This window comes from Hirundo rustica, chromosome 5 (genome assembly GCF_015227805.2).
Source record: "Hirundo rustica isolate bHirRus1 chromosome 5, bHirRus1.pri.v3, whole genome shotgun sequence".
NCBI classification, from domain to species: Eukaryota; Metazoa; Chordata; class Aves; order Passeriformes; family Hirundinidae; genus Hirundo; species Hirundo rustica.
In genome coordinates this window covers 49,475,218-49,500,438 of record NC_053454.1, presented here as the reverse complement: position 1 = coordinate 49,500,438, position 25,221 = coordinate 49,475,218, and the positions used below count along the sequence as shown (strand labels likewise).

Here is a 25,221-nt window from a genome sequence, read left to right as displayed (position 1 = left end):
TATTGTACCCTTTTAATTAGCAGTTTAGTTTATTCAATCAAATGCATGAGGCCAGAAACGTTGCTAATTAAAACAAAACAGAACTCTGACTGTATGCTGACTAGGTAGAGGTATTTGGAGCTCCTGTTGCTAAGTGATACGTTTGATGCACAAACATACAGCACATGAACTAACATTTGCCCAAGATATTTTTTCAGGATCAGATTATATTGCAACCACCACAGCAAACAGGAAAGAGAAAGTACAGCAAGGGGAAACTATCAGAGATAAGAAAACCTGACCTATCATGTTCTCTCATTTTTAAAGTGAGTGAAACCAAAAGGCCAATACAGGCCAGCAGGGACATATGGGATAAAGGGCATTACGATATTTAGGCTTTTTTCACAGTAAGCTTACACAGAAACTGCCTACAACAAATTGATCAGATCCCCATGATGTGTTTTCTTAGGGGGAAAAAATTGGTGAGGGGGCAGGGAGGAAAAAAAAAAAAGGAATACATGCTGTTGAGCATCCTGCTCATGGCTAGATGCAACATACGTGACTCAGAACTAAAAATAATAATAAATAAAAAAGGGCTCACAAGAACACCATGCAGTGAAGTCAGGCAACACTGATGAGGCTTTGTTTTGAAGGAAGGAATGAGAGGGGAAGACAGAAGGCAAGAAAGTGTAAAAGAAGGTAACAAATGAATGATCAGTGCAAACCATAGTGATGGACCATTCTCACTACATGTGGGAACCCAGGTCAGGGCATGTTCAAACTGCAAGGAGAGAAAGGAAATCAGCAGCCAGCCCTGAAAACTGTTGATGATCTAAAAATATCAATGATTTTTAAGAATCATTCCATAAAACAAAAGGCATCTGCTGTTGCAGATATCAGGCATTTCCTTCTATGGGAAATACTGCTAAAAAAAAATGTCATCAGGTAAACAGGATTATTGCTCCAAGGAAGCTGGACAGAAGTTACTGAAGAACGGTGGAAATATTGAGCCACTACAAGACTGTCAGTAGACAGTCCTTACAGAAACAGTTTTGATTGAGCTGGTAATCATTCTGGTCTGTTTCACTCAGGACACAAATGAAACACATCTTGTACTACTCTCCTGCAAAACGCAAGACTTTCAGGAAAAAAAGAAAGAAAAAAGAGAGGGAACTCAACTCGAAAGAGGATTTTTGTTTGCTGTACAGATAAGAAGTCAGAACTCACTGAGAAATCATAACAGGTATCAGCTTCTATTTAAATTTAAATCAACCTCAAATTTACTTCTATGTCTAAATCCTTCAGTCTCTTCCACGTGTACAATCCACATGAGCCTAACTTGTCCAGTGGGCTGCAGGTAAAAGTGTGAGCCCACAGCAAACTGCAGCACCACTGTCACAGAGCTCATTCTACAGCTCTAAGGGGACGGATTACCTGGGAAAGCACACATGAACATATGCCAGCTCTGTTTTTTTAGCTACACGTGCTAAAGACAAACTACATTTCTAATATCTTCCTTACCATAGTGTTTTACCCAGAGAAATCATTCGTACAGAAAAAAACTGAGAGCAGATTTAGGTAACAGTATTAGTGTTACAGTAGTAGGAATGGTTTAGTCACTCCTCAACTGGAAACTTTACTGCTGTTAGGTATCGTTACACAGTGCACACACATGCGAGCCCAGAGGATCTCAGCCTGTCTCCCTGCTTAGACACCTGCAGTGCTGCAAACTCCAGGTCTGGAGCAGTGCCACGGCAAAACTCTCAGGGAGGTGGAACTGGGGCTCACTCTCCTCTCAGAAAAAGCACAGTAGATACAGAGACCTCCTACAGCTGAAAAGGGCTGCTCTTCCCCAAGACCCCTAACACCTCCCTGTTTCTGATTCTGCTTTTGAAAACATGCTGCTGAACTGTAAATTAGGGATGGGAATGATGACTCTCCAAAGATTTAGAAAAAGAGTACGGGCACTGGCCTGTCTATGCCCAATGGAAGCTTACAGTACAATACTTCCTTAAAAAGGAAGTATTAGGCCAAGGCTGAATTAATTTAAAAATCTTTTCCGCCCAGTCTTTGCTTTGGCATTGCAATCAGTGGGATTTCAGCCTGTGCTTAAGAGCTTTCTTGAACCAAGGGCTTCAAGCACATGGTTTGTTGCTACAGTATTTAACTTGACATAGTTTTTACTCATCCTATGCCTCCATACAATTTCACATGCTATTTTAATTACACAGTAGTGACTTTTTAAATTTCATGAGGAAAAAAATGGGCACAATATTCAAACAGGTGTTTTCTTCTCTTCACTGATTACTGGTTTCAGTAATTCAGCCTTTGTCCCAAGTCCTGCAAGATAATTGTTCACATCCACACTCTGGCCGATGCAGAACAGGGAATTCCATCTGTTTTTTCAGAATAAAATCAAAGTACTATCACCCATACCAGTCATCTCCATCACAAAGGAAACATTTTGCAAAACCTGTCATCTAGCTTCCTGTTCCAAAGTTTAAAAATAAATACTTTGAAAGAGAATCTTAATTATTAATTACAGCTTCATTAAATATTTGTTTTACTTGAAAGTTCTGCATTCTCCTTGTTCATTCATTCTGCCTAAAAGCATCTTGAGAATATTCAGTAGTGCTAGATTTTTCCAGGTTCTTCTTTTTAAAAACTATTTTTTAGTATTTCTGTTCTTTTAATAGATTTTTTTATTAGATAGATTATCTATTATTACTTTCCCTGGTTTTTCTTTTAAACAGGGAAAGCATTCAGAGTAAGAATGTCAGGGATGCATGGAGTTTTTCAGCTTTTCTCGATTGCAAAGGGACATTTTGGAGAGCTGCTACTTATTCTTGCACAGCTCAACAGAAAATTATGTCTAATAAAATAAATTGACTTTTAAGAATCTACAAGTTGTAAGATACAAGGTATCATTTACAGTCAAACCAACAAGGCAACTAATCTTCATATAAACTTCAACCCAAAGGATAACAGAACTGACCATTTCTCTCTTTGCAGAAATGTCAGGTTAGAACGTTTTCTGTGTTTACATGCTTACTTTTAATGATTCTATTGCTCTTTAAAGCCTTTTAGAAACTCAAGCGCATCAAAAGAAGTGACTAAAGAAACACCTCAAAGTACAAGTCTTCCAAAAGTCGCAGTACCAACATTTTGGGAAGGAGCTCTGCAGGAAGCTTTCTTCACTGCAGGCAGAATATTTCACTGACATAATTAAACTCGCTATGAGAATACCTGCGATCTTCTGCATGAAATCATCTGACCCCTTTGTGACAACGCAACCCAGATTTCATGGAGGGAAATGCAGATTTTTTTAACAAGAAGACTGAGATGAAGAAAAGGGTTAGAATGGGGCAGATCCATTAATTCTTTCTGAAGCATATGGGAAGCAAATCCATTGGAGTCTAGCACAACAGTTGCTTTCAGTAGCATAGAACTCAACTGGGACTCAGAAAATCATTTCACGGTTAGTAAATAAACTTCTAAAGTAATTCCAAGGCAAACAATCTCAGTCAAGGGCAGAGGGTCTTACCATCAAATCCATCTTCCTCTGTTCCAAGTTCATCATCTGAGCAGATGTTCAGCACGTTTACCAGCATCTCTGTCACTAAAATGGAAAACAAGTGCAAAATGTTGATATTAAGCTTCCCTGGCTAGCTCTAGCTGTAGTAGCGTGAATAAAAATTCAGCGCAAGAACAGCACCCACTTTTTAAACAATAGGACACAAGCACAATGTACACAACAAATAGACTTTAAAAAAAAATTAATAATCTGCTAATGATCTCTATTTTTGCAACTGTCAGTGATGCAGGTAACATTTATTTTCTCCCCCTCAACACGTATTTTGCCTTTCACTCAACTTGGGTAACAAACAGACCCCTCCTCTTGTTCCTAAATTGCAATAGGATTTGATTTCCCTGCCCAGTGAATAGGAACAACATTCTAGTGGAAAAAGGTGTAACAAGAGAAATCATAGAGGATTTCTTTATTTATCCAGGTTTTGGACACTACTTCCAGTTCCACAAAACATCAACCTTTCCAAGATGTCCTTGGTGTCTCTTGAATTTTAGGACAAATAGGCCAGACAGTGTACATTCCTTAGAGGTGGAACTGTTCTATATTCAATAGATATATATTTATTGGAGATTTCAGACTATATTCAGCTTGCTTACTTTGCGGCTTGGGCACAAAACGGTCAGGGGCACAGGCTGTCCTTACCCTGGTCTCATTTCTTTCCAGGGAGACAACCGTGAGACACCAATCACAGAGCACACAGAGTAAGAACAGTGAAAAAAAAACAACCCCAGATAAAATCAAAACCAAGGAAATGCAACTTAGAGAACAAAAAAGCCAAAGTTACAAGGTAAAATGTGAAGCAATTAGCAGATTAAGAAAAACTTCACTACACCTACATGTAGTAAGCAACATTAAAAGTGTTACCAGGCTGGTCTAGCCTTGTGCAAGCTAGGTTGAAACTTTAAACGTTTTAGTCAAGTAGTTATTAAAATCCTCTTCTGTGGCTACTATGAAGGCTTGGAAAATTAGAAGGGTGGGACAAAGCTAAATTTTTTTTTCCTACTTTAGTGAAGCATTTAATATTTTCCTCTGACAGTATTAGTGGAAAGACTTTCCACATTAACAAAGCCAGTGAAGCCAACAGCTTCCTACCTTGGTTGGCCTTTGAGGGAAAAAATCTATATTAAAAAAAAAAGGAAATAAATAACAAGTTGTGTAGAACACAAACTCTTAATGTCCTTGAATATTGTTTCGCAAAGAAAGGCAAATACTGACTTCACTTCTTTGGGCATTAAACCTTCCAAGAAATTGCTAAGTGTGACCACTGGAAGACATGAAGGAGAAAAAAAACACCCCCACGATGTTAAGGAGAATGAGGAACACCATGGTCTCAGAACCACAACGATTCTGACCTGGGCAGGCTGCTGATGGGAAGCCTCTGAAAAAGCAACCTTACAGAACATCTTACAGGAGTGCAACATGTACACGCCCAACCTAAAAACAGCCGGGCTGAGTTTACGGCCAAAGAAAATGAAAGCATTTTATCTGCTTCATAAGGGTCTGCAACACGCTTTAGTGAGGATTATGTAATGTCTCCATTAGTGCAAACAGCTGCCTATTCTTTGTTAATCCCCGCTTCGTTGTCTATCTGCTTTGTTCACAGAGACCTCAGGCATCTCACCAGCAGCCTTCCTCAAACAAAAGAGTAGCTCAAAACAAAGCTGGTCATGACTGCAGGTATGAGACACAGCTGGCTGTATTTCCAGTTGCCTATTAAGAGAGAACTGTTATTCCAAGCAGCTTTTAAGACTTTATTAGAGTTTTCTGGCAGTAATTGCTGTTGCAGCAATGCTCTATAATGGATGGATCAAAGCAAGCTTCATCTCGGGCACTGAATAAATGACTTGGGGTTTAGGCAGTTTGTATTCTGTACTCTTTTAATATGCTAGACCAAAATGTCTTCATGCCTTTTGTGTGCTTGCCATTCATAGCATAAAGCTGCATTTAGGCAACATCAAGAGCATCAAGTTTCAATAAAATATCATTTGTCTCCTTTAGATTCTTCTTGCCAGAAATGAGGCACCACAGGTCCTGCGCAGAGAAGGGGCTGAGGAGCAGGTTTTCCTACTGGCATCCCTCTGCTCTCTCCAGGAACAGTTAGCCGGACTAGGTCTTAATATCACCAGCTCTGTGTTTGCTGATGAAATAGCGGCCCACCTATAAAGGTAATGTGAGTAAAGATGTAACCTCATGTAGTGAAGTCTGTTGAGATGTCCATTCAGCACTAAGCAATATCCAAGGGAATGTTCAAGAGCTTATAATGGGAAAACAAATCAGAATTTTGTTTAGTGAATGCACCTCTGACCTGCAATGCCATAAAATCTATTTCTGCAGCAGAAAGATAATGGCATCATCACCTGGAAAGAGTGGAAATTATAAAAAAAATATGAGAAGTGTGATTAACCACTGGTAATTGCTTGACCCTGTCAGGTCCATTTCTACATCTTTGCCCTCAAATGCAAGACATCGGTCTTCAAATTATTCTTGCCCTTTAAAATAAATGAGGCCATATGCACAGTGACCAAGAGAAAATTGGCAGTTTTTATGAACAGAAGCGATTTACATACCCTTCTCCCCAACAAACGGCAAGGACCAGGTAAACACATCCATGAAGTTTGGAAGCCAGTACGGATGAGGGGAGCAGTTGAACTGCCTGATATTCATAACGTTGTTCTCATATTTCAATACTGCAGCTAGAAAGGAGAAGGAAAAGAAATAAAAGAGACATCAGCCATGTGTGTGACTGCCTGTCAGACCAGGAATGGTAACAGCATGCACAGCCCACAGAGCTGCTTGCCAGCTTCCACCCACTTGATCCAGTGGTACCACCTGAATGCTAGTTATAATAGCATAAAGCCTCACTGAAGTGGAAATCCATTTTCAGTCTGAAAGCAGTGTCAACAGCTTTCCCTGCCACTAGGATGGGCTGGTAAGTGAGTTAATATCTCTGAGTAGTCAAGAACATGAGCTCTGGCATCTGCCACCAGTGAGGAATGAAGCAGAGTGTACCCGGAGTACCCCCACTGCACACAGTTATCTGAGCTCTTCACAACCATCCTTTGGAGATAACAGAATAAAGCATTTCTGACTCAGAGCCTGAATGCTGCTCTTCTAATGGACATTTTCAACATACTTCATTCACAGTGTTGTACAAGAGATGACACTTGCTTCTCACATTATGCAAACTCCAGGCACGCAAGACTGTGATCCCTATAATATGAATCAAGACGAATGCAATTTGTCTTGCACCATTTAACATTCTCATTAATCCACAGACTACATCTGTTCCTAGCCAGAAATAATAGATATTTATGCCACACCCACTTTTTAAAGCACTGCACCAAGTTCAGTGTTAACTTTTGTTATTAGACTTCAGGCTCATATCTGAAATGGTAATCCGAGAAGGCAATTTTAAGATTACCACCAAAGTGACTTAAAGACAAAATTCTTTAAATGCAGTTACAGGAGACTACATGCAGGATATTTAATCAACACAAGCAACAAAACCAGTCAATACAAGAAGATGTACCATTCTATGCTTTCCCCTTTGCTCCAGCCTTCCCAATTCTGGCTCCCCAGGGAGGAATATAGTTCCAGGGACTGGTTATCACTTAATAGCCAGCAATAAAGTTGCACAACTGCAACGTGAGACAGCATTGTAGGGAAATGCAGTGTTGGCTAAAGGGGCTGAACAATTTCTTCTGATTATTTCCCTCTTTTCACTGACTGTGTCAATCAAAGAAGGAAACTTTTTTTAATGCACTTGGCTGTTGCTTCGCAGATATTTAATAGGATGTTAAATGTCTTCCATTTTGTGGTCAACGTCTGAGTCCAGAATGACCTGGGAGTTTCTGAAACATACTCACTGTCAGACACAGAAACCAGCTTGCTAGCAATAATGAACTTTTGCCAAGCAGACACCCTCCATTTAAATAAACCACAATTGACTCTTGCCCATCCCTGTCTGACAACTGGCAGCCATTCCACTGCTCAGCAGAAAAAAAAATGGCTTAATACTGCTATTAGCAAAAATGAGAAAACTAGTGTCAATGCTCTAACTATGTCCAACAGTTTTTGGCTGAAATCACATGCAGCAGATAGAAATTCATTCTTCTTCTATTACAGTGACACAATTGCATAATAAAAATAAATAGTTTGTGGCTTTACAGAAAAAATTAGTCAAAACCACACAAAAAGGACCACTTAATGGTTGTAAAGATTCATTTAGAAGAACTAAAACTTTGAATTCATCATCTTTGTGTGCTGAGGTAGCTTCCCTTCCCATTACTTCTTCAATTTATCTGTTAAGCCTATTTCTAAATTCTGTGCAATTTGAATTAAAAAAAATCATTTTTACAGGGAACTTTTAAAACTGGCCTCTGAAAAAGCCTGAACCCTATGAAAAACATAAAATTAAATGAAGACGGCTTTAGTTGAGTTGTTTTCTTTGATAGGAAGATAATTTAAGATTACTACAATAAAAATACTGTCACAACACCTTATTTATATACCTGAATACCTTACAAAAGAAATTTCCAGTAATATTACTTTAAAATATTCTCCCCATAAATGACCTGTACATCTCCTCAACAAATTATTTCAAAATAACTTTATACAATAAAGCAGGGTAATAACAGAGAAGCCTTCTAAGATAACTCTCCTCTTAATAAAATAAAGTAGGGTAGTTACCTGTATCACAAATACTTTTTGGCATTTTAAATTAAAAATCTGTAATTTACAAGCACAATCCACACAAAGTATTTTTATCAGGCAAGTAATGAAGATGATATTTAACATGAAGCAAATCAGCTCGTTATGATTGTACAGTTCTGATTACTACTTAGTCAGAAGAGGAAAACCTCCTCTGGATCAAGTAGAAAATGCTTCTCAGATAACAGCAGGAGTTCCCCTGAGCTTATCTTCCCCCATGCTCACTTTTGGTCATAGCTTTATTTTTCCTTTCTGTTGGCTCAGAAAAGATAGGGGGTTTCACCTCTGCTTCATTCCTTAGTCCACGTTAGCTTGATGCCTAAGCAGCTACAGGAGAACCAGCAGCCCTGAAAGGGTATGCAGCTTTTGAAGGTTGTAAGAGTGGAGGTCACACAGCTGCTGATGGAGGAGACAGAAGTGGGATAGGTAGCACAAGTGAGGACTCGAGATAACTCTCTGGAAGATTAATCCCCAAGCCCTATACACTTTGAGAAGATGAAACCTTCTGAAATACTGCAGTCACATGAGGAGGATCTAGTCCGCTCCCTATAGAAGTCCAAGAGAACGGCATGAGCAAAGAAGGCACTACCAAAGTTGAAAAGGAAAACGGATGAGAACATCTCTCCAACATTTGCTTATTATTCCAGGCTGCAACCTCAATACTTTTCTTTCCAAACACATAGTCAGACAGATGCTAGCAGACCAAGCCACCAGTCATTACCATGTATATAATCTCCAACCAGAGCAAGAATCTTATTTTATTATTCTTAACAGACATACACATTTTAACCTAATTTTGATACTTGCTGTTGTAAGTAAGTTTTAAAAGCTAATGTTTTGTAAAGAGAAGATGTGCAGATAGCCCAAATGACACTACACTTCTTTCCAATGCTAGTAAACTGAGATACTGGACGCTGAAATCACATCAGTGAAATGAAAACACTCATGAAGCAGGCAAAGGGCATTTAGTACTGCTTGGCTTGAAGCATTTAACATAGCTACCCGTAAGGCTGGAAATATGGGTGTTGAAAACTGTGCAGGTAAAAAAACTCCTTACCCTTTAGCTAGAAATGGAGACAGCCCTTCTAACGTTTCCAGTGTTAGATACAGCAGCTAGTGCTGCACCTCCTTGGTCTCCCTCGGTTACAGATAAGCTTAGAACAACTGTGTCACACCTGCCAGATCTGAGTGGATGTCTCAGACCTTCCGGCATCTCAAATGGCGCTTTAAAAGATTATACATTTGGAGGTAGGTTAAGGCCTCAAGCAATGTGAACAACATTAAACTGTGTGACGGTTCAGAATTTCTCAAAGACATTACGTATTCTACTTCATGATCTGCCAAACTATTTTTCAGTGTAAATTAACTGATAACATTTCCATCAGAAAAAAATAATCAGAAGAGAAAAATAATGAGGATAGTAGAAATACTAGCCCAGAATATTTTTATTTAAGGAACAACCAAAAAACATTTTTAGTAAACAATTTAACTAATTTTCTTGTCATTTTCTTTCAGAAAACTCATCCTGTATTTAGAAAATGAATCAGTGAAAAGTCCCTCAAATTCTTTAAACCTAAGAGAGAATTTCAATTTCTGATTTAATGCCAAATTAACTTCAGCATTAACTGTGCAACCGGGAACAGTGCCTTCTCAAGAAGAGTTGCTAAGTAACCACAGCATTTTCTGCCCAGGTCAGGGATAAGAGTTAGCAAAATGCTCAAGGAGTTTAAATATTATCAAAGGACAAAAATTATTTACTATACAAGGTAAGTGTCTAAATAATCCAGTACAGAAGTGAAAATAATTGTAGGTAACATCTAGGAAACATCTTTCCTTATAAAATGTTGAAGATTTTTATTTTACACGTCCAACTGCAGCTTGCAAAGAAACAGAGGAGAAACATTCAAGATTTTATCAACAGACTCAAAAATCACATTTGGCAAACTTCTCTGCATCAGCAATGAGATGGCCTAGATACCCTGACAACTCTTCCTTCAAAGCTTTTGTTTCTGTGACAAGAACTCATTACAGCAGCAGAGATAAGGCATTAAAGAAAACTGATAGGGCAAACAGAGGTTACATCTCTTTTCTCCCCCTCAAAGTGCTAATATTTCTCACAGATCATCCTTTTCTTCCAGGTATACTACTCTTTTTCCAGGTGAAAATAGTTTTCCCATTAGATCTATCTGAATGAGGCACATTTCTTCATGTGTAACCATGGTATACTTCATGCTGATGCTTTACACACACTCCACTGACGTATTACTTGCAACAACTTTCTCAGAGCTCCTTGATCAGCACAGAAGATCTCTGAGGCCCTGAAGTCACTGGAAACTACCACAATGCAATTAAGACATCTTCCTGCATCGGCTTTCTCTCTAGAAGCAGTAGTCTTAGAAGAATCACCAATGCACTGGTATTTCTTGTAACGAGTATTAATAATAATCTGAAAGTATCTTTATGCCTTTTAATAAAATAAATGAAAGCAGAAATGTTTGAGAAAGCTATGAGGACACTGAACAGTAGCTCAGAAGTTGCCAAAAACCATATAAAAATTCCTTCCCTTTGCCAATGCTCTCCATTATAATGAATATGGAAGGAATTAATAATAGTAATGGAGAAGGATAATAACGGAAAAAGGAGGACACAAGGCTCCCAGTATCGAGGCAGTTTCTGAGTCTCTGAATCACTCCCTGAAAGCCTCTCTCCTGTCTCCATCAACTACAGAGGGAAGCCCAGACAGGAGCCCCCTAATCGACAAACCTCACTTTGGCACCCAAAGCTGTGTGCGTGTGGCCTGGGGCCGTGACAGGACCCGCAGTGACAAGTAACACACAGCCTGCACGAGGCACCAGCCAGCAAGCAAAGGGATACAGAGAACTCCCTTCAGTGCCAGGGTGCAGCGGCACAAAGCCAGAAGAGGCTCCCCTGGGGGGTCATGACTGTGAGACAGCCCATGCAGAGGCTCCACAGCAGAATTAACAACAGCAGATACGCTGAACACAGGATTGTTTGGTAGCTTATCTTCAGCCGCTCCTGTCAAGCCTTCTTCTGCACTGAGATCGTTGCCTCCTTACTGCTGTTTGAGGATATATATGACCCCAGATCTGACCCCAGACCTGACCCATGGCTGTTCTCCAGCAGGGACTGAAGGAAACCCTGGATAAAGCTGGCAAACAGGTCTACTCCCAAAGTGCTTTGAAGAAGCTCAGGAAATTACACCTGCTTTAATGGGTGTGAGAACTATCAGCCTGGGGTAGAATATGAGCATTCTTAGCCTCTTGCAGCTTTTAAAAAAATGTCTACATCTTAAACAATACTGCACTTAAAAATGACCCATTTCACGTCAGTGGGAGCTGGAGCCTGTCAGGAATTTAATCAGGGTGACTTTGTCAGTTGACAACCAGAGGAACACTGAGAATGCATACTAGACAGGAAGGCACTTACTAGAAGGAGAGTAACTCCTCTTCCAAGGATTGTCAGTAACCAAACCTCCAAAAGACCTGTAAAAATCAATCAGGTTCTGCACCAGTGCATAAGTCTGCTAGAGTAACTGCCCTGACAACACCTCCAGATGGAAATACCTTCCCTTTTTCTCCTGAAATCAGTCAGAAACTGCACTCTCAGTTAATTTATTTGCTGCAAACCAAAGAAACCAACAAGTAGCCATGTTTTGCACTCACTCTATGTGACAGTGGGCTTCTTCCTTGAAGAGGGAAGCAAGCACCCAGAGACTATTCAGATAAAGGTGTGCATATGAGCAACGCAGCATGAAAAACTATGCATGATGTACTTTAAATGCCAAGAGCCGGTGCAATCAGTCACATGAAATAACGTGTCAAAACTTCTAACAAGAGAAAATGCGGCAGATAAATTCAATGGAAATCCATTACAAAGCTGCTAAAGGTCAGCCTCTGAATTTACAACAAGTTATATATTAAGCAGTGGCACACGGGTGCTGATGTCACATCAGTGCTGATTTGCCTGAGCTCACTCTGAGCAGGTATCGCTGGCAGTGCACACCAACTCCAGCTGTGTTCACAGATAACCAGCACCTCTCAGCAAATGGCGTACAGCTCTCCATCAAAATAGGCTTTCCACCACATATAAGACCTGACTGCCACAGTGGAACGTCCTGGAACAAGGGAAATTACTCTCTCTTTGGAAATGGAGATAATAAAGAGGCACTTCTCTTTATCACTCAAACTCTGTCATTTCAAATTCAAGGTTCTGAACATTGTAAATTATTGCTTTCCATTTAACATTTGGCTTCAAGACAAAGTTTCATACAATCCACCCATTGCCTTCGTTGCACAGAGCTGCTTCCACGTCTAAGAAACAAAAGGTGAACACTTTCTACCACCTTCCTTGTACAGACTTGTGATTGCTTAGCCTTCAACCCAAAGCAGCCAACCAGGAGAATAAATACCCTTCTCCACCAATGGCAATGATCCTACCGAGAAAATGAACACATTCCTTACTTCATCCTGTACTTCTTAGGTTGCCACCAGAGCCCCAACATCACTAACTTCTGTAAAAGTAACTACTGAGTTTTGCTTGCATGGTTTTGCAGAATAATATATTAATTCTTCCACGAGTTAACAGGCATATTGAGAAATCTGAGGTGTTATCTACCAGTGAAGTGTTTCCTTCTCTTGCATACAGTCCACGGGATAAAAGCTTTTAGATTATAAATTTTATAACGCAAAATGATGCCTGAAGAAGCTTTCTTTTGCAAGTTTAAAAATAAGTACTGCTTGCTTCCTCTGCAAACAAGCATCCAGATTAAAAATATCCCTTTCTCAAGAGAAATTGATCTCTTTTCAAGGGAACAACTTTTAAGAATATAATTGAGAAAGAATTATTTTACTTTGTTCACAGAAGAACACAAATAATTTTATCACTACAGGGACTACGTGAAAGTAAACAATAATGCTTATTTCAAGGTCTAGGAGGACAGGTTTATTAGAAAGCTTTATTTTTAGAAATATGATTCTTTTTTCCAGTTCATTAGAGATTTCCAGAAATGCAATAAATGAATACATTCAAAGAAGCTGCAAAGACTTGTATTCAGTGAAGCCTTTTTACAGTGACCAGTGACTCTTACTTCTGTAGTAACCTTTTTATTTTTTTGGCTATTTATACTTAATTTTCTACATTTCAGTGGTCAAGGATTGAAAAACCCAAAACATAAAAGAACTCAGACATCCATCCACGTTTTACCCACTCATGATCTGTCAAAGTTTAACTGGCCAGACAGTTTTTGCACATACAAATTCCATTAATTTTATTGGAAAGAAGCAAGGAACAGCTAATTAATTATAAGGAACACTGGGCTCTAAACATCTCACCCAGAGCATTTCTTAATATACTTCTCTTAGTTAACAGAGCTGTTTTAAGTTTTGCTTCCTGTGTAACATTTACTTAATAACTTGCAGTCAAAATACAGAAATTTCCTAAGGCATATTAAAATAGTTATGTTCAAAGCATGCATCTGCCTGTAAGGAATTTAATTAGGTTTGTATTACATAATAAGTGGAATGGGCACAAAATGATAAATAAAGGAAAAGACATCGACATATTCGAGTAAACAGAAGTACAGTCTATTGTACGTTAACAGGTATTGAATTCTTACCTTTGTTATTGTATACATCTAGATAGTTTGGTGCTGAAAAAATAGTGATTAGCGAAGGGAAGCCTGTTGTTTGGCTTTTCCTGTACATACGATACCTAAGAAGAAACAGAAGATACTAATTACTACCCGGTGTTGAACGTATATTTGTCACTGACCACATACAGTGCAAAAAACTCCTAGTACATTAGTGCTGTGGCTGTTAACAAATGCCAAGACTGAAAAACACCCACATGAGCCATGTAAAAGCCACAGGAAAGAAGTATTTCCTGCACACTTCCTCATTATAACCATTTGACACGACCAGGGATCCATGCTTGAAAGTTGTCTCTGTCAAATTCAGCGAGCCAGAGGTGGGTTTTGTTGTGAATTCGCTCAGTTGTGAATTGTTTACAAATTCAATGTCAGTGCCCAAGACATTCCCAGACCTTCCCTCTGTGGGACTGTGGGTGAAGCAATCATCAGCAGGTGCCTCGGAAGGGTTCTGCCTTCAGAAGGAAATTGCCTGTCCCCCATTACCTTCCCACTACCTGGTCCTCTCCAGGCATGGAAGCATGGCAAGGCCAGGCAACATGGAAGGAGAAACAGGGCATCTTATCCTTTCAGTGCTGTGCCTAATCTTATCCACTCTATTAGCCATTTTATCGAAGTCTGCATGTTTACTTTACCTAACCTTACTGCCTCATGAAAAGTAAAAAGCTTATTAGACCAACAAATAATCAGTCAAGCATTAAACCTGCAAGTAATTGGAAATAAAGCAACCAAACAGTACTTAGACACAAGTACACCAAACATCGCTCTTTAATCTCAGCTACACGAAACTAAGAAGTTAGCAAACATCCACAAAAGTTGCACTGAAACCATTGTATAACTTCAATGCAATCTCTTCCATAAAATTTTATGTTTCATCTCTTATTGGAAAGCAATACAAGAAAAATTAAATTTCATTACCCTTGCGTATTCCATGCTAGGTATTTCTAGGACAGTAATAGCTTGCTTTTAATTGAATTACCATTCTGAAGTCATGACAATTCAAACATTCAGAATAGCTTTTTACATGCATAGTGAATATTGACCTTATTCCTACAATGCCACTAATTTATCTTTTATTGCCATTCAAGTTGGGTAAAGCTTCTACCTCCAAACAAACACAATAATAATAAATTATGCATGACATGCAAAGCTATTTATTCAAATTCCAGTCCTTCGTTAATATCTCACAAGCATGGTACATTTCAAATAAGAGGAATTTTTAAAGTAATGTTTTAAAGCAGCACAAAAAATTCTACCTTTATAATGACAGTAGTTTCATGGGGAACCATCAACACCACCTGATGCTTGACCTGGACTGTTTTTGTATACAGTGGCTTAGACTTCTTGAATTCATTAATGATACTCCTCCAGAAAAATTTATGTGCCTATTGAGTTCTACAATTTTTATTTATATATATATATATATATATATATATATATATATATATAAAGTTTCCTTCCTTGTACAGACTTGTACAAAAGTTTCAGGTAGCTGAGAAAGTCCTAAAAGATGTCAGTTCTAGCCTTTGTGAGCCAAATAACTTCTCCAGCATCACGGCAATCAGTGTGTCAAAAGACTCGCACATTCAGAAACCTTTTCCTGAAATAAATTTGTTTTTTCTTTCCACGTCTGGCATCAAAAAAATTTGGTCATTTTGTTATCACTTAAAATCACTAAGGCTAAGTGGCATATATAAGGATTCATTAAACCTTGCAACTCACTAATAATAATGTAAAAGACACTGTAATGCCAGTGTGTATTTTTGTAGCATTAGTAAAAAGTGAGAGCTGTTGCAACTTCTGTTTTCCAGTTCATTCTCATTCATCTGCTCTTCCTTTCTGTGTTCTGTTTGGGAATGGTAAGCCATTAAACATAATATTATTATTGCCCCCTCCCCACACAAACTTACCCAGCGTCCTGGGCTTCATGAGCTCGGAGTATGGATAACAAGTTATTGTGCTGTAGGAATTCACATACAGCAGGGTAACTGTTAGGAAAAAAGTAATAGCACTTGTTATGGCATTATCAGAAGCAGCACACAGAGCTCTAGCTTTCAAAAAACGTTTTCAAATAAAACATGCATTGTTCATGAAATCAGCACCTGCTCTGCAGGCAGATTTCAGTAGAGACAACATCACCAGCAGTGTCTTTTTTAATCCCATCCCAAAACTGCTTGGAAAGGAATGCTAGAAACTGCCATTCATTACATAACAACAATCAGCCTGTGGCTTGTCAGAAAGAAAAAAAGGTACTTTTATTACTCTAAGATTTAATGTATTCCAAAAAGGCAAAAGATAATACAACTGTCCCTTGTAACAGAAAACTTCACTCACTGACTACTGTACGCAGCGTCTGCTTGTGGACACCAGAAAACAGGGTGGTTATGTGGACAGAAAGTTAAGTTAAAACAGAAAGAAGAAAGGCAAATCAGTCTTCAAACTGGGTGTATTTATCTTCCTGAACTTTATCTCCTTGATAAACAAATTATTTTTCCCCTTGGAAACTCAAAATCCTGTGACTTCTGAAATCCCCAAAATGTGCTCATTGAACACATCTGTGCTAAACATACTGAGCAAGATAAAAAAAATTTTAAACTGTACATTATACAAAACACTGCTGCCCCAGGCATAATTTCATGGACCACCTTAAGAGCCCACTTGCAATCAGTTAACAGCCCCATCAGTTTCTAATTTCATGCAGGAAAAAGGTGAAAATTTACACCCCCCCCCCCCGCCTTCCCCGGTCTAATGCATCATCTTCCTTTAGTTTATCCAAGGGAAATTATTCTACTTGCTTCCAAACCTTCCTGGGTATTTTGAAGGTGAAGTGTCATTTACAGCTAGAAGCTACAAACCCAGTGGAATGCTTTATTGCTGTTTCTGGACTTGAGCCACCTAGCACATATTCTCAGATGCAGGTCTGGTATTTGGAATTGTCTAAAAAGATTGCCCTTATAAAACAATTTCAATTCCCAAATTACGTGGGGTATCGTTTTGGCAACTGCAGTGGTCTCAAATTCTGACAGGCTGTCGTTCAAACCACTGGCAAATGAGAAATGATTTGCATACATTTCTTTTCACAATTAATTGTGACTAAACGTAGACTTATGGTACATTTTGTTTAGAAATTTTTACATTAACTTCTGAAAAGTGGGGTCTATCACAAAAATCTGATAGACAGTTGATTATGTTCATTATCAGTGCAGCTGCTCAAAACGTCTAAGCTATTCCTTTTTTCCTCCATAGTATTCTTTTCATCCAGTGTTAAGTACTGCTTTTAAAGAAGACATAATGAAGTGGTAAAAAATGCTCCTAAATAGATACGATAGGTTCTTCTTTCCATTTCAAGTACAAAAGTGGTGGGGTTTTTTATTGCTTAATTATCTTGTTCTTCCTAAATCTGTGGAAAATAAGACTTCTGCTAGCTGAATTTGGCTGATTCAACAGGGCCCACACCTACAAAGGCAGAGATGTCACACAGTGCTTCATGCCAATTTACAAAAGAAGAACCTGCTTGCCTTCTCTTCTTACAGGTGAATAGCATGGGACCTTCAATATGACAGCTGCCCTATTACCCAGACTACCACAAGCCATGAGCAGTCTATCTTGATATTTTATTTTGAAAAATAAAGGCAAAGCAACTTGCAGGCATTTTTCTTGAGCTTCTTGTTGAAGCAGGGCCTGGGGAGAAGCACACTGCATCTTTTACATACGCTATCCAGCGTTTCCTTAATACCTCTTTGCTTTAGATTAAACAATATCCCTTAACACAAAAATACATGTCCTAAAAAGCAGGCAAAAATAAGAAGTCCTACAAAGAGCCAACAAAACAGACATTATGGCAAAAGTTAGCAGAAACAAACTTTCACAGAAATTACTTCTGCTTGGAAATCTTTTTTCTCATCTTTTATTAAAATGACTGACTTGCAATCAAATTCCCTACTAGTTTTTCAGAGCGCCACTCTTCCAGAAACACTCTCTTCCTTGCCCTGCTTTGCAGAGCCCAGACTGTAATTCAGATGAGCCAGAAATAAAGCAGCTGGCCAAGAGGGAAAACAAACAAACAGAAATCCCCCACGCAACAGGCTTTTCCAGAGCGACCCAGCCTCCTGCCTTCATGTATCATGCTGAATCACGGAGGAGCGGTGACTCACAGAGAAAACAAAACAGTCCTCCGCTAAGCTAGAGAGATGTTATTTCCCATGGAGTACTTGACTGTGATATTCCCTACTTGGGCATCTTCTCTCATTAACATGCCTCATGCATACTTTACTAGTTCTGAGGTTTCTTTTGCATGATGACTTCTGGGCAGTTTTAAAAGAGAAGCTAACTTTGCTAGCATGAACCAAAATGGTAAATGTTTTCAAATTGTTTTTCCACCAATAACTGGAAAAAATACATGGAATTAAGATTTTTTTTTTCATATCCCCCATCATGCCATTAAAATAGAGGCATAAGCATTTCTTTCAAAAGAGAACATTCAAATTTAGCCTAAAAACTTCGGTAACATTACATGCACATACGAAATAGGTTTCCTTCAAAATCCATTGGCCTCGCACTTGAGTCTCCTAAGGCAATTGCTTTTGCTTCTGCGCTGTCCTAAGCAACTCTCAGAAGATCCCTTTCCACCAGCTTTTGCTTGCTCTTAGCTGTGCTGTCTGCAGAGCTGCACTGGGAAGTGGAACAGGGAACTGCATGGCATTAGAACAAATAAACACATCTTTTTTTTGCAGAGTCATTCTTTTCAAACTGGATGCTTTCCCAGGTCTGATGGAGCACACAAGCAATTTTACCAATACATCTGGGCAGACCATGTGAGGGCAGCAAAAAGCTTCTGGCCTGGGAGACAGAAGAGTAGAAAAGTGGGCAAAAGAATCAATTTAAAATGCTACTACTAAAAAAAAAAAATAAAATAAATAAAATAAAATAAAAAAATTAAAAAAACCCCATACAAGTGTGCCTCTCACCCTGAGCTGAAACACACGAGAGTCTTCAAAAGCTTTCAGCAGACATTCCTTTAATCTTTGCATATTGACAAACTTAACTTGCACATCAAGTGCACCACTGAAATTATGCACCTGTAAGGGCCAAAATTATTACTCTACCCCAGAGTATCTGAAAGGTTGAACCATTTCACTGCTATCCAAGGTTGGCAGATGTTTCTTGAACACTTTCAGGGAGAGTGAATCCACCACCTCTCCAATGCCTGACCATTCCTCCAGTGAAGGGGTTCTTCCTGGTGTCCAACCTGCCTGAGAGTTACTGTACCACTAGTTTATGAAAGAAGTGCAAAGGGTCATTGGCAAGATCAGTACAAATTGCTAAGTGCAAATAAATATTTGCTAGAAAAATTCAAGGCACGAACTAGATAATCTGGTAAACAGGAAAGCTTCTTTACTGGCTGGATCGGCTGGAAAACTGTGTGCCTGTGGGTCTAATATCACTCTGGGACAAATTAATTCCCTCCTTTTCATAATATACTCTCAACACAATGTTATTTTGGGTATGGATGAAAGAAAAGCTTAATTCATAATAAAACAACAATTTAAACAATCAGCATTCCATTAATTATTTCTACTTTTTGACAAAATTGCATCAAAGACCACAATTACAAAGGACATACAATTTTAAACTTCAGATAAGGAAAATGAAATCCCATCCCTATCACATTTTGTTCTCTTTAAGATACAGAAACTTTAATATATTTTCATGAATTCCATATATTCCACAGTTAACGTTTCACTCTGACATTGTGCAATTTTGACAACGCACAGGACAAAATGCTGCTAGATGCTAAAGGTGTGCATTAAGTGTTGACTCAGAGCATTTCTGAAAATCAGGCTGACTACTCTTTGCATCTCTAAATGACACATTATGCCTATGGTTTCAAGATCTGACATTTTACAACTAGCCACAGCAGTTTCGAGAACTCTTACATAAAAGGACGTTTCTTGAAGAAATACTGGATCAGTTTGAAGTTCAACAGGCTGTATGACAGTGATCATGTAAGAAATGCAGTGAGAGGCTTGTCAGACTACTGTAAGCTACCGTCTTTATACTTTCTCACAGAAATGGCCCAACAAGTCACACGGCTTTTGGCTGAATGCAGAAGATTCCATGCACTTCTGAGATGGAAGATCCAATTAATACAGTGCACTTTATATCAGGAAATAACTAAGTCAGAGCAAAGTAACTTGCAACTCGTCATTATAATGAACATCTCTCATAAATGAAAGTTATTTATTACAGATATTTCCTGCAATTGGCTAGGAGATCTTAATCATCTTGAAATTCTTTCACTGATTTGCTGGCATGAAATCTGCCTGATCTTCATTCAAAATCCTCACTGCTATCTTTTAACTTCCCTTTCTGGAAATGACTGGAGAAACTTAATAAATTTTATTCAGTGAAGAATAAACGCAATCATTCTATTAACAGGCAACCTTGGAGGACCCAGTAATTCAGTCCCTACTTTACAAGCTGAGCTACCTGTTTAGGAAAATCTGTTCCTTTACTCAGGAAGTAACTCGAAAAGGCAAGGAAAATTAGACATTCCACACTGATGGGTACCTTTTACACCAGGCATTATCATTAGGCAAGCAATTAGTCAGCTTCCAGGGCAACTAGGTACTTATTTTAAAAGGAATGCTTGCCCTTATACAATCTCAGATAACATGACTCCAAACCAGCCTTCTGACTGAATCATTAAGCAGTTATACGTCCCTCACACATGACCCGATACTTAGCTGTCTTCTGAGTATTTCCTCTTCTTCTGAAACATGCACTTTTCTGAATATGCATCAGAACACAGACTAGGTCTGATACATTTTTTTGGAGGAAACTGATTAAGGAAATTTTATGGCAACTATATGGAGCAGATCTCTGAAAACAAAACAAAACCAAACCCCAACCTAAAATCTAGAAGTTTTTCCAGTATATAAGGAGCTCTGCATTTAAGCACAAGCCATGTCTGCCAGGCTGTTCATGAGAGGAAATCACTCTTACTCCCCGTGTGTGCAGGGCCTGGGGGTCTCAGGTTCACTCCAGCATTTGCTGCTGCTGAGAGGATGAGCGATGACTTTACCCATCAGGCCATATCTGAGTGATCAGTTGTTTGCAGCAGTTTGCCAGCCCTTTCACGATGAGCCCAACCACAGCTACTGAGCACCTCCCAGATGTGATGGACCCCATCGGACTTCCCCACCACCAGAGGTGGGTGCCAGCAGCCCAGGGTGCAGAACAAACTGCTCTCTTCTTAGCCGGCCCCACGCTGCAGCAGCTACGGCTCCGAGAAGGGAGCAGGGAATCTCATTCCTCAACATCAAACCATCTGCTACCTTGCTGATAACGCTACCGACAAGGAGGTTCATTCCAGCAGCTCAGTCACCTGGGTGCTGGTGGAAGCCATTGATTTTACTTTTGATATGTTACTGAACAGCTACAGTCGGTGCTCAAGGTGAGATTTTCTAAGGCAAGTGAAAGAGCTGGATTCCTCCCTTCTGCTGAGTTTGTTGAAAAAAACTTTGATTTGTGTGTAACTAGCAGAGGCTGAAGCAGAACTGCTTCACTTCAAAAAGTTCAACAACCTCTTAACATTTCAACAGCATCTTCACATTTCTCCTGAACAAAAATGGATTTTTCAATTAATATTTCACTGAATACATTGCTCATTTTGCAATTGAACCTCCTCCCCTGCTAGTTTTGTCACTCTGGTGTCCCTGTACGTTGTTCTTAAATATCGTAATTTAAAAAAATGAGCCCAAATTCCTTACAATCCCCACACTGTCAGAGAAAGGCAGACACACGTTTCTTCAAGAATATTACAGGCACTTGTCTGCATTTCAGATATTACTAAGTTCCATTTAACAAATGCTCTTCAAATACTGAATTTCTTAAGGAGAATTATTCCCAAACAATAAAAAAAAAGTTTGATCAAACTGAGAGGAAAAAAAAGTAACTCTGTGGGGGAAATCAGGGTTTTTATTCACCCTGGAGTACAATAGGTAATCAGTTTTCCAATGCTGGAATCCTTTATTGGAAATTAAGTTCTAATTTTCAAACCAGAAACACAGTTATGTATCCCTTTTTAAAGTGACACATTCATTCTCTAACTCACAAGAACAAAAATAAGCAAAATACAAAGGCTTTGGTGAGTAAAATTCAGCAATTTAGAGTTTTCCCAATGTGGCATAACAGAAGAGATTCAAATACAGCAAGCATGATTTTTTCTGAAAGCAAGGCTAGCCTGCAGAAAAAAAGGCTTAATTACCTAAGCAGTGACACAAAGTTCAAGCAAACATTTATACTGCAAAACCAGAACCAGTTCACCAACAGAAATCTATTCAAAGTAGTAACAATCACCTGTAGAAGTACGAGCACCCCCTGACTGTGTTGTGAGTGAAGTGTTCCTGAGTCTTCTCGTTTCCAAAGTCCTCCAACGGGTCTGACCACAGGATGTCACACATAGGTCCATATGCAGGTGGTTCCTTGAATCGATCTAACTAAGAAAAATAGGAGACAAAGAAATACTAACTTCTTTCAACTATGTATCACAGGAACATTGAAGCAAAATTACTATTTTTCAATCCATAAGCAGGTAAAAAAGAGACTCTTAGCAATCTGTTCTTCAGCTCTGAGGCAATGGAGTTTGAGTAACAGCAAAACACACCTTGCAAACAGTGACAGGGGATAGAAGGCAGAGATATAACTGAAAATTATGAGATACAGTGGAATCCCACTCTACGCCAATTTTTATTTGCCTTTTCTACTGGTTTTTGCAAGCATTCCAGTGGATGAGGGAGAATACAGTACTTCTGTATTTCATGATTTTTCATACCTTAGAGCATTCAATTTATGTAAATGGGGCACCTCAAGAAAATACAGTAGTTATGTCAAAGCAAGCTCCCATTTAGATTTATGTACATTTTCACAAGAAATTGTATCTAACTATCAAGACAATATCTCTGCATTACAGCATCTTGGCCTGATATTCCTGTTGCTCCCATTACCTCAATCCTAATTAAGAAGCTAAAAACTTCTCTTTCTGGTCTTACTATGGGTATTTAAAACTTCAAATGACATAGAATCATACCACAAATAAGATGAAGAATAGCAAAATAACAAAATAATAAGAATCAGTATTCTCCTGCAAGAACTCTTTAATATAGAAACACCATGTGTTATCTCAAGAATTCTTTCATATAAGAACAGCCCTGTTAAGACGATATATGAATAAGGCTTGCAATCTGAAATATTCTCTATTTTGACCAGAAAGGTCAAGCAGTGATTCAGTAACTAGTAGATATCTCCTCCCCTTAAAAAAAATTTTTCAAGGAGAACAAATTGATTTTGTAAGTTTTCAACACTCAGAAAGTTTTAATAAGAGACCTCTACAATTTTACCTTTGCATTCTCGACATATTCACAGCACATCTACACTTCTTATTTCAGCCCTCTCCAATTAATGCTTATGTAATTACAATTCGTTAAAATTAAACAAAAATTCATAAATATGCAAAACCAATTTCTGCTGATTGCCAAAGATAAATAAATCTGCTGGGTTGGGTACAGGGAAGGGAAGGTGTTAATGAACCTAATCTAGAATCTGAGAGCAAAACAACTTTACTCTGCCATTATGCTGTTGCAGAGCCAGCTAATTTTTACGCAGAGTATTTTTGTTTACTGAGATAGTGAATCTTTACCTCAGAAACAAAACTTTGCATTCAGTAATTTTTTAAAGTGCAGTTAATATCTTAAGCTAATTGCTTTTAAACCAAAACATGTAATTACTGGCTCAATTTGGGTTTTTTAAAACTATATTAATTTCTTAGGAGACTACAAATTAACCACAGAATATAAATTAACTTCTACTAACTTGAAAGCTCAGAAATATATATCCATGTTTGCAAGTCTCAAACAGCAAACAAGAAACTTTTTTTTTTTCTGGGAACGCTTAAGAATGAATGGTTTAAATATCTCTTCTTAGAAATATCAACTGAGATCTTTTCTACAAAACATGTGAATAAAAAATTAATCATTTGTAACATGCAATAACACTGGATTCTGTGAGGAAGCTGTTTGCTATTGTTCTCTGAACTTCCATGAGATTTCTGAGAAGCTTTTCAGAACATAAGAGTACTAGAAGCACGAACTTCTTAAGCCTCAATTAGACATTTTGCTGGGCACTCAAATGCAGAACTATTAAAAATGTGGTGGGACCTATTGAGAATGAACCTCTTGACTATTTAAAAAAAAATACCAACTATATTCATTGTGATCATATGAAGCTTCTTTGTTACATCTTTGTATATTGCAAGGTTCTTCTAGAGCTCTTTTGTATTTTCTCCAAGAAAGCACAGAACACTTAACAGGGCACCAGGAGTTGTCAGATGGTGCTTACATTGTGCTAATAGGTAATACCTCAAAGACTTACTTTTCTGATATCATCTAAGGTGTTGATCTCCGGAGACAAGCCACCATGTACACACAGGAATTGTTGGTTCATCAGAGCAGCCAAGGGAAGGCAGTCAAAGGCATCCATGCAGGCATCATATACACGTTCTGAATATTTGATTTTACCTTTTAAAAATTAAGATGGTAACAGAAAGCACCATCAATATTTAAGAGGAAAAAGGAATATGCTTAATATTGCAAACTTTTTCTCTCACTATTCTATCTGGTATTCAGGACTGTACCCAAACTTTTGTTTCATACAAAAATATCTTCAGGAATCCACTCCTGGAAAAATTCTTCCTGTTCTGAGGTGAAATTTATTAATTTTATAATATTTTTTCTAAAACACTGTAAATTAACAACTGAATATACCATTACAGTCTACCACTTCTAGTCAGTATGAAATCTGTAGAGTAAGCCTTAAAACATTTGCTGAATGGTTATTGTCATTATCACATCATCAATATACTGTCTATGAGATAGTCAGAACCTTAGCTCAGTCCCTTATAATTAATTATCTACAGAAATGCCATTAGGAAATGAACGAGGCGGTACAATGAAGCTGAAATGTTAATTTACCAATATGCACAATAAACTCAGTAAACCATGAAGCCTTTGAGCCAATTAACATTTCCTTTATCCCCAGTGTAAAAAGGAAACACATGCTTATGGCAATAGCTTCATCTTACAGTGTCACATGGAAAAAAAAGCTTCATTGTGCAGGTAAAGGTCTATACCTAATGAGCTCTTATGTGTCACTGCATCCCTTCTTGCAACACAGAAAGGAATTCATATAAAAAGAGCGTATCGAAAAGTTTAAGCCTAGA

General features: G+C 38.4%; 1 protein-coding gene across 2 annotated transcripts in view; it reads right to left on the bottom strand.

Annotated features, from left to right (window-relative positions):
• PPP3CA (protein phosphatase 3 catalytic subunit alpha) overlaps window positions 1–25,221 on the bottom strand; it is a 170,689-nt gene that overhangs the window by 15,773 nt on the left and 129,695 nt on the right. For both annotated transcript variants that reach the window (XM_040064100.2, XM_040064101.1), the window contains exons 5-10: window positions 24,375–24,520; window positions 22,305–22,444; window positions 15,854–15,931; window positions 13,914–14,008; window positions 6,136–6,261; window positions 3,524–3,598 (exon numbers count right to left, since the gene is read on the bottom strand). In XM_040064100.2, coding sequence (XP_039920034.1) covers window positions 3,524–3,598; window positions 6,136–6,261; window positions 13,914–14,008; window positions 15,854–15,931; window positions 22,305–22,444; window positions 24,375–24,520 — 660 coding nt within the window. The remainder of the gene's footprint in view (window positions 1–3,523; window positions 3,599–6,135; window positions 6,262–13,913; window positions 14,009–15,853; window positions 15,932–22,304; window positions 22,445–24,374; window positions 24,521–25,221) is intronic.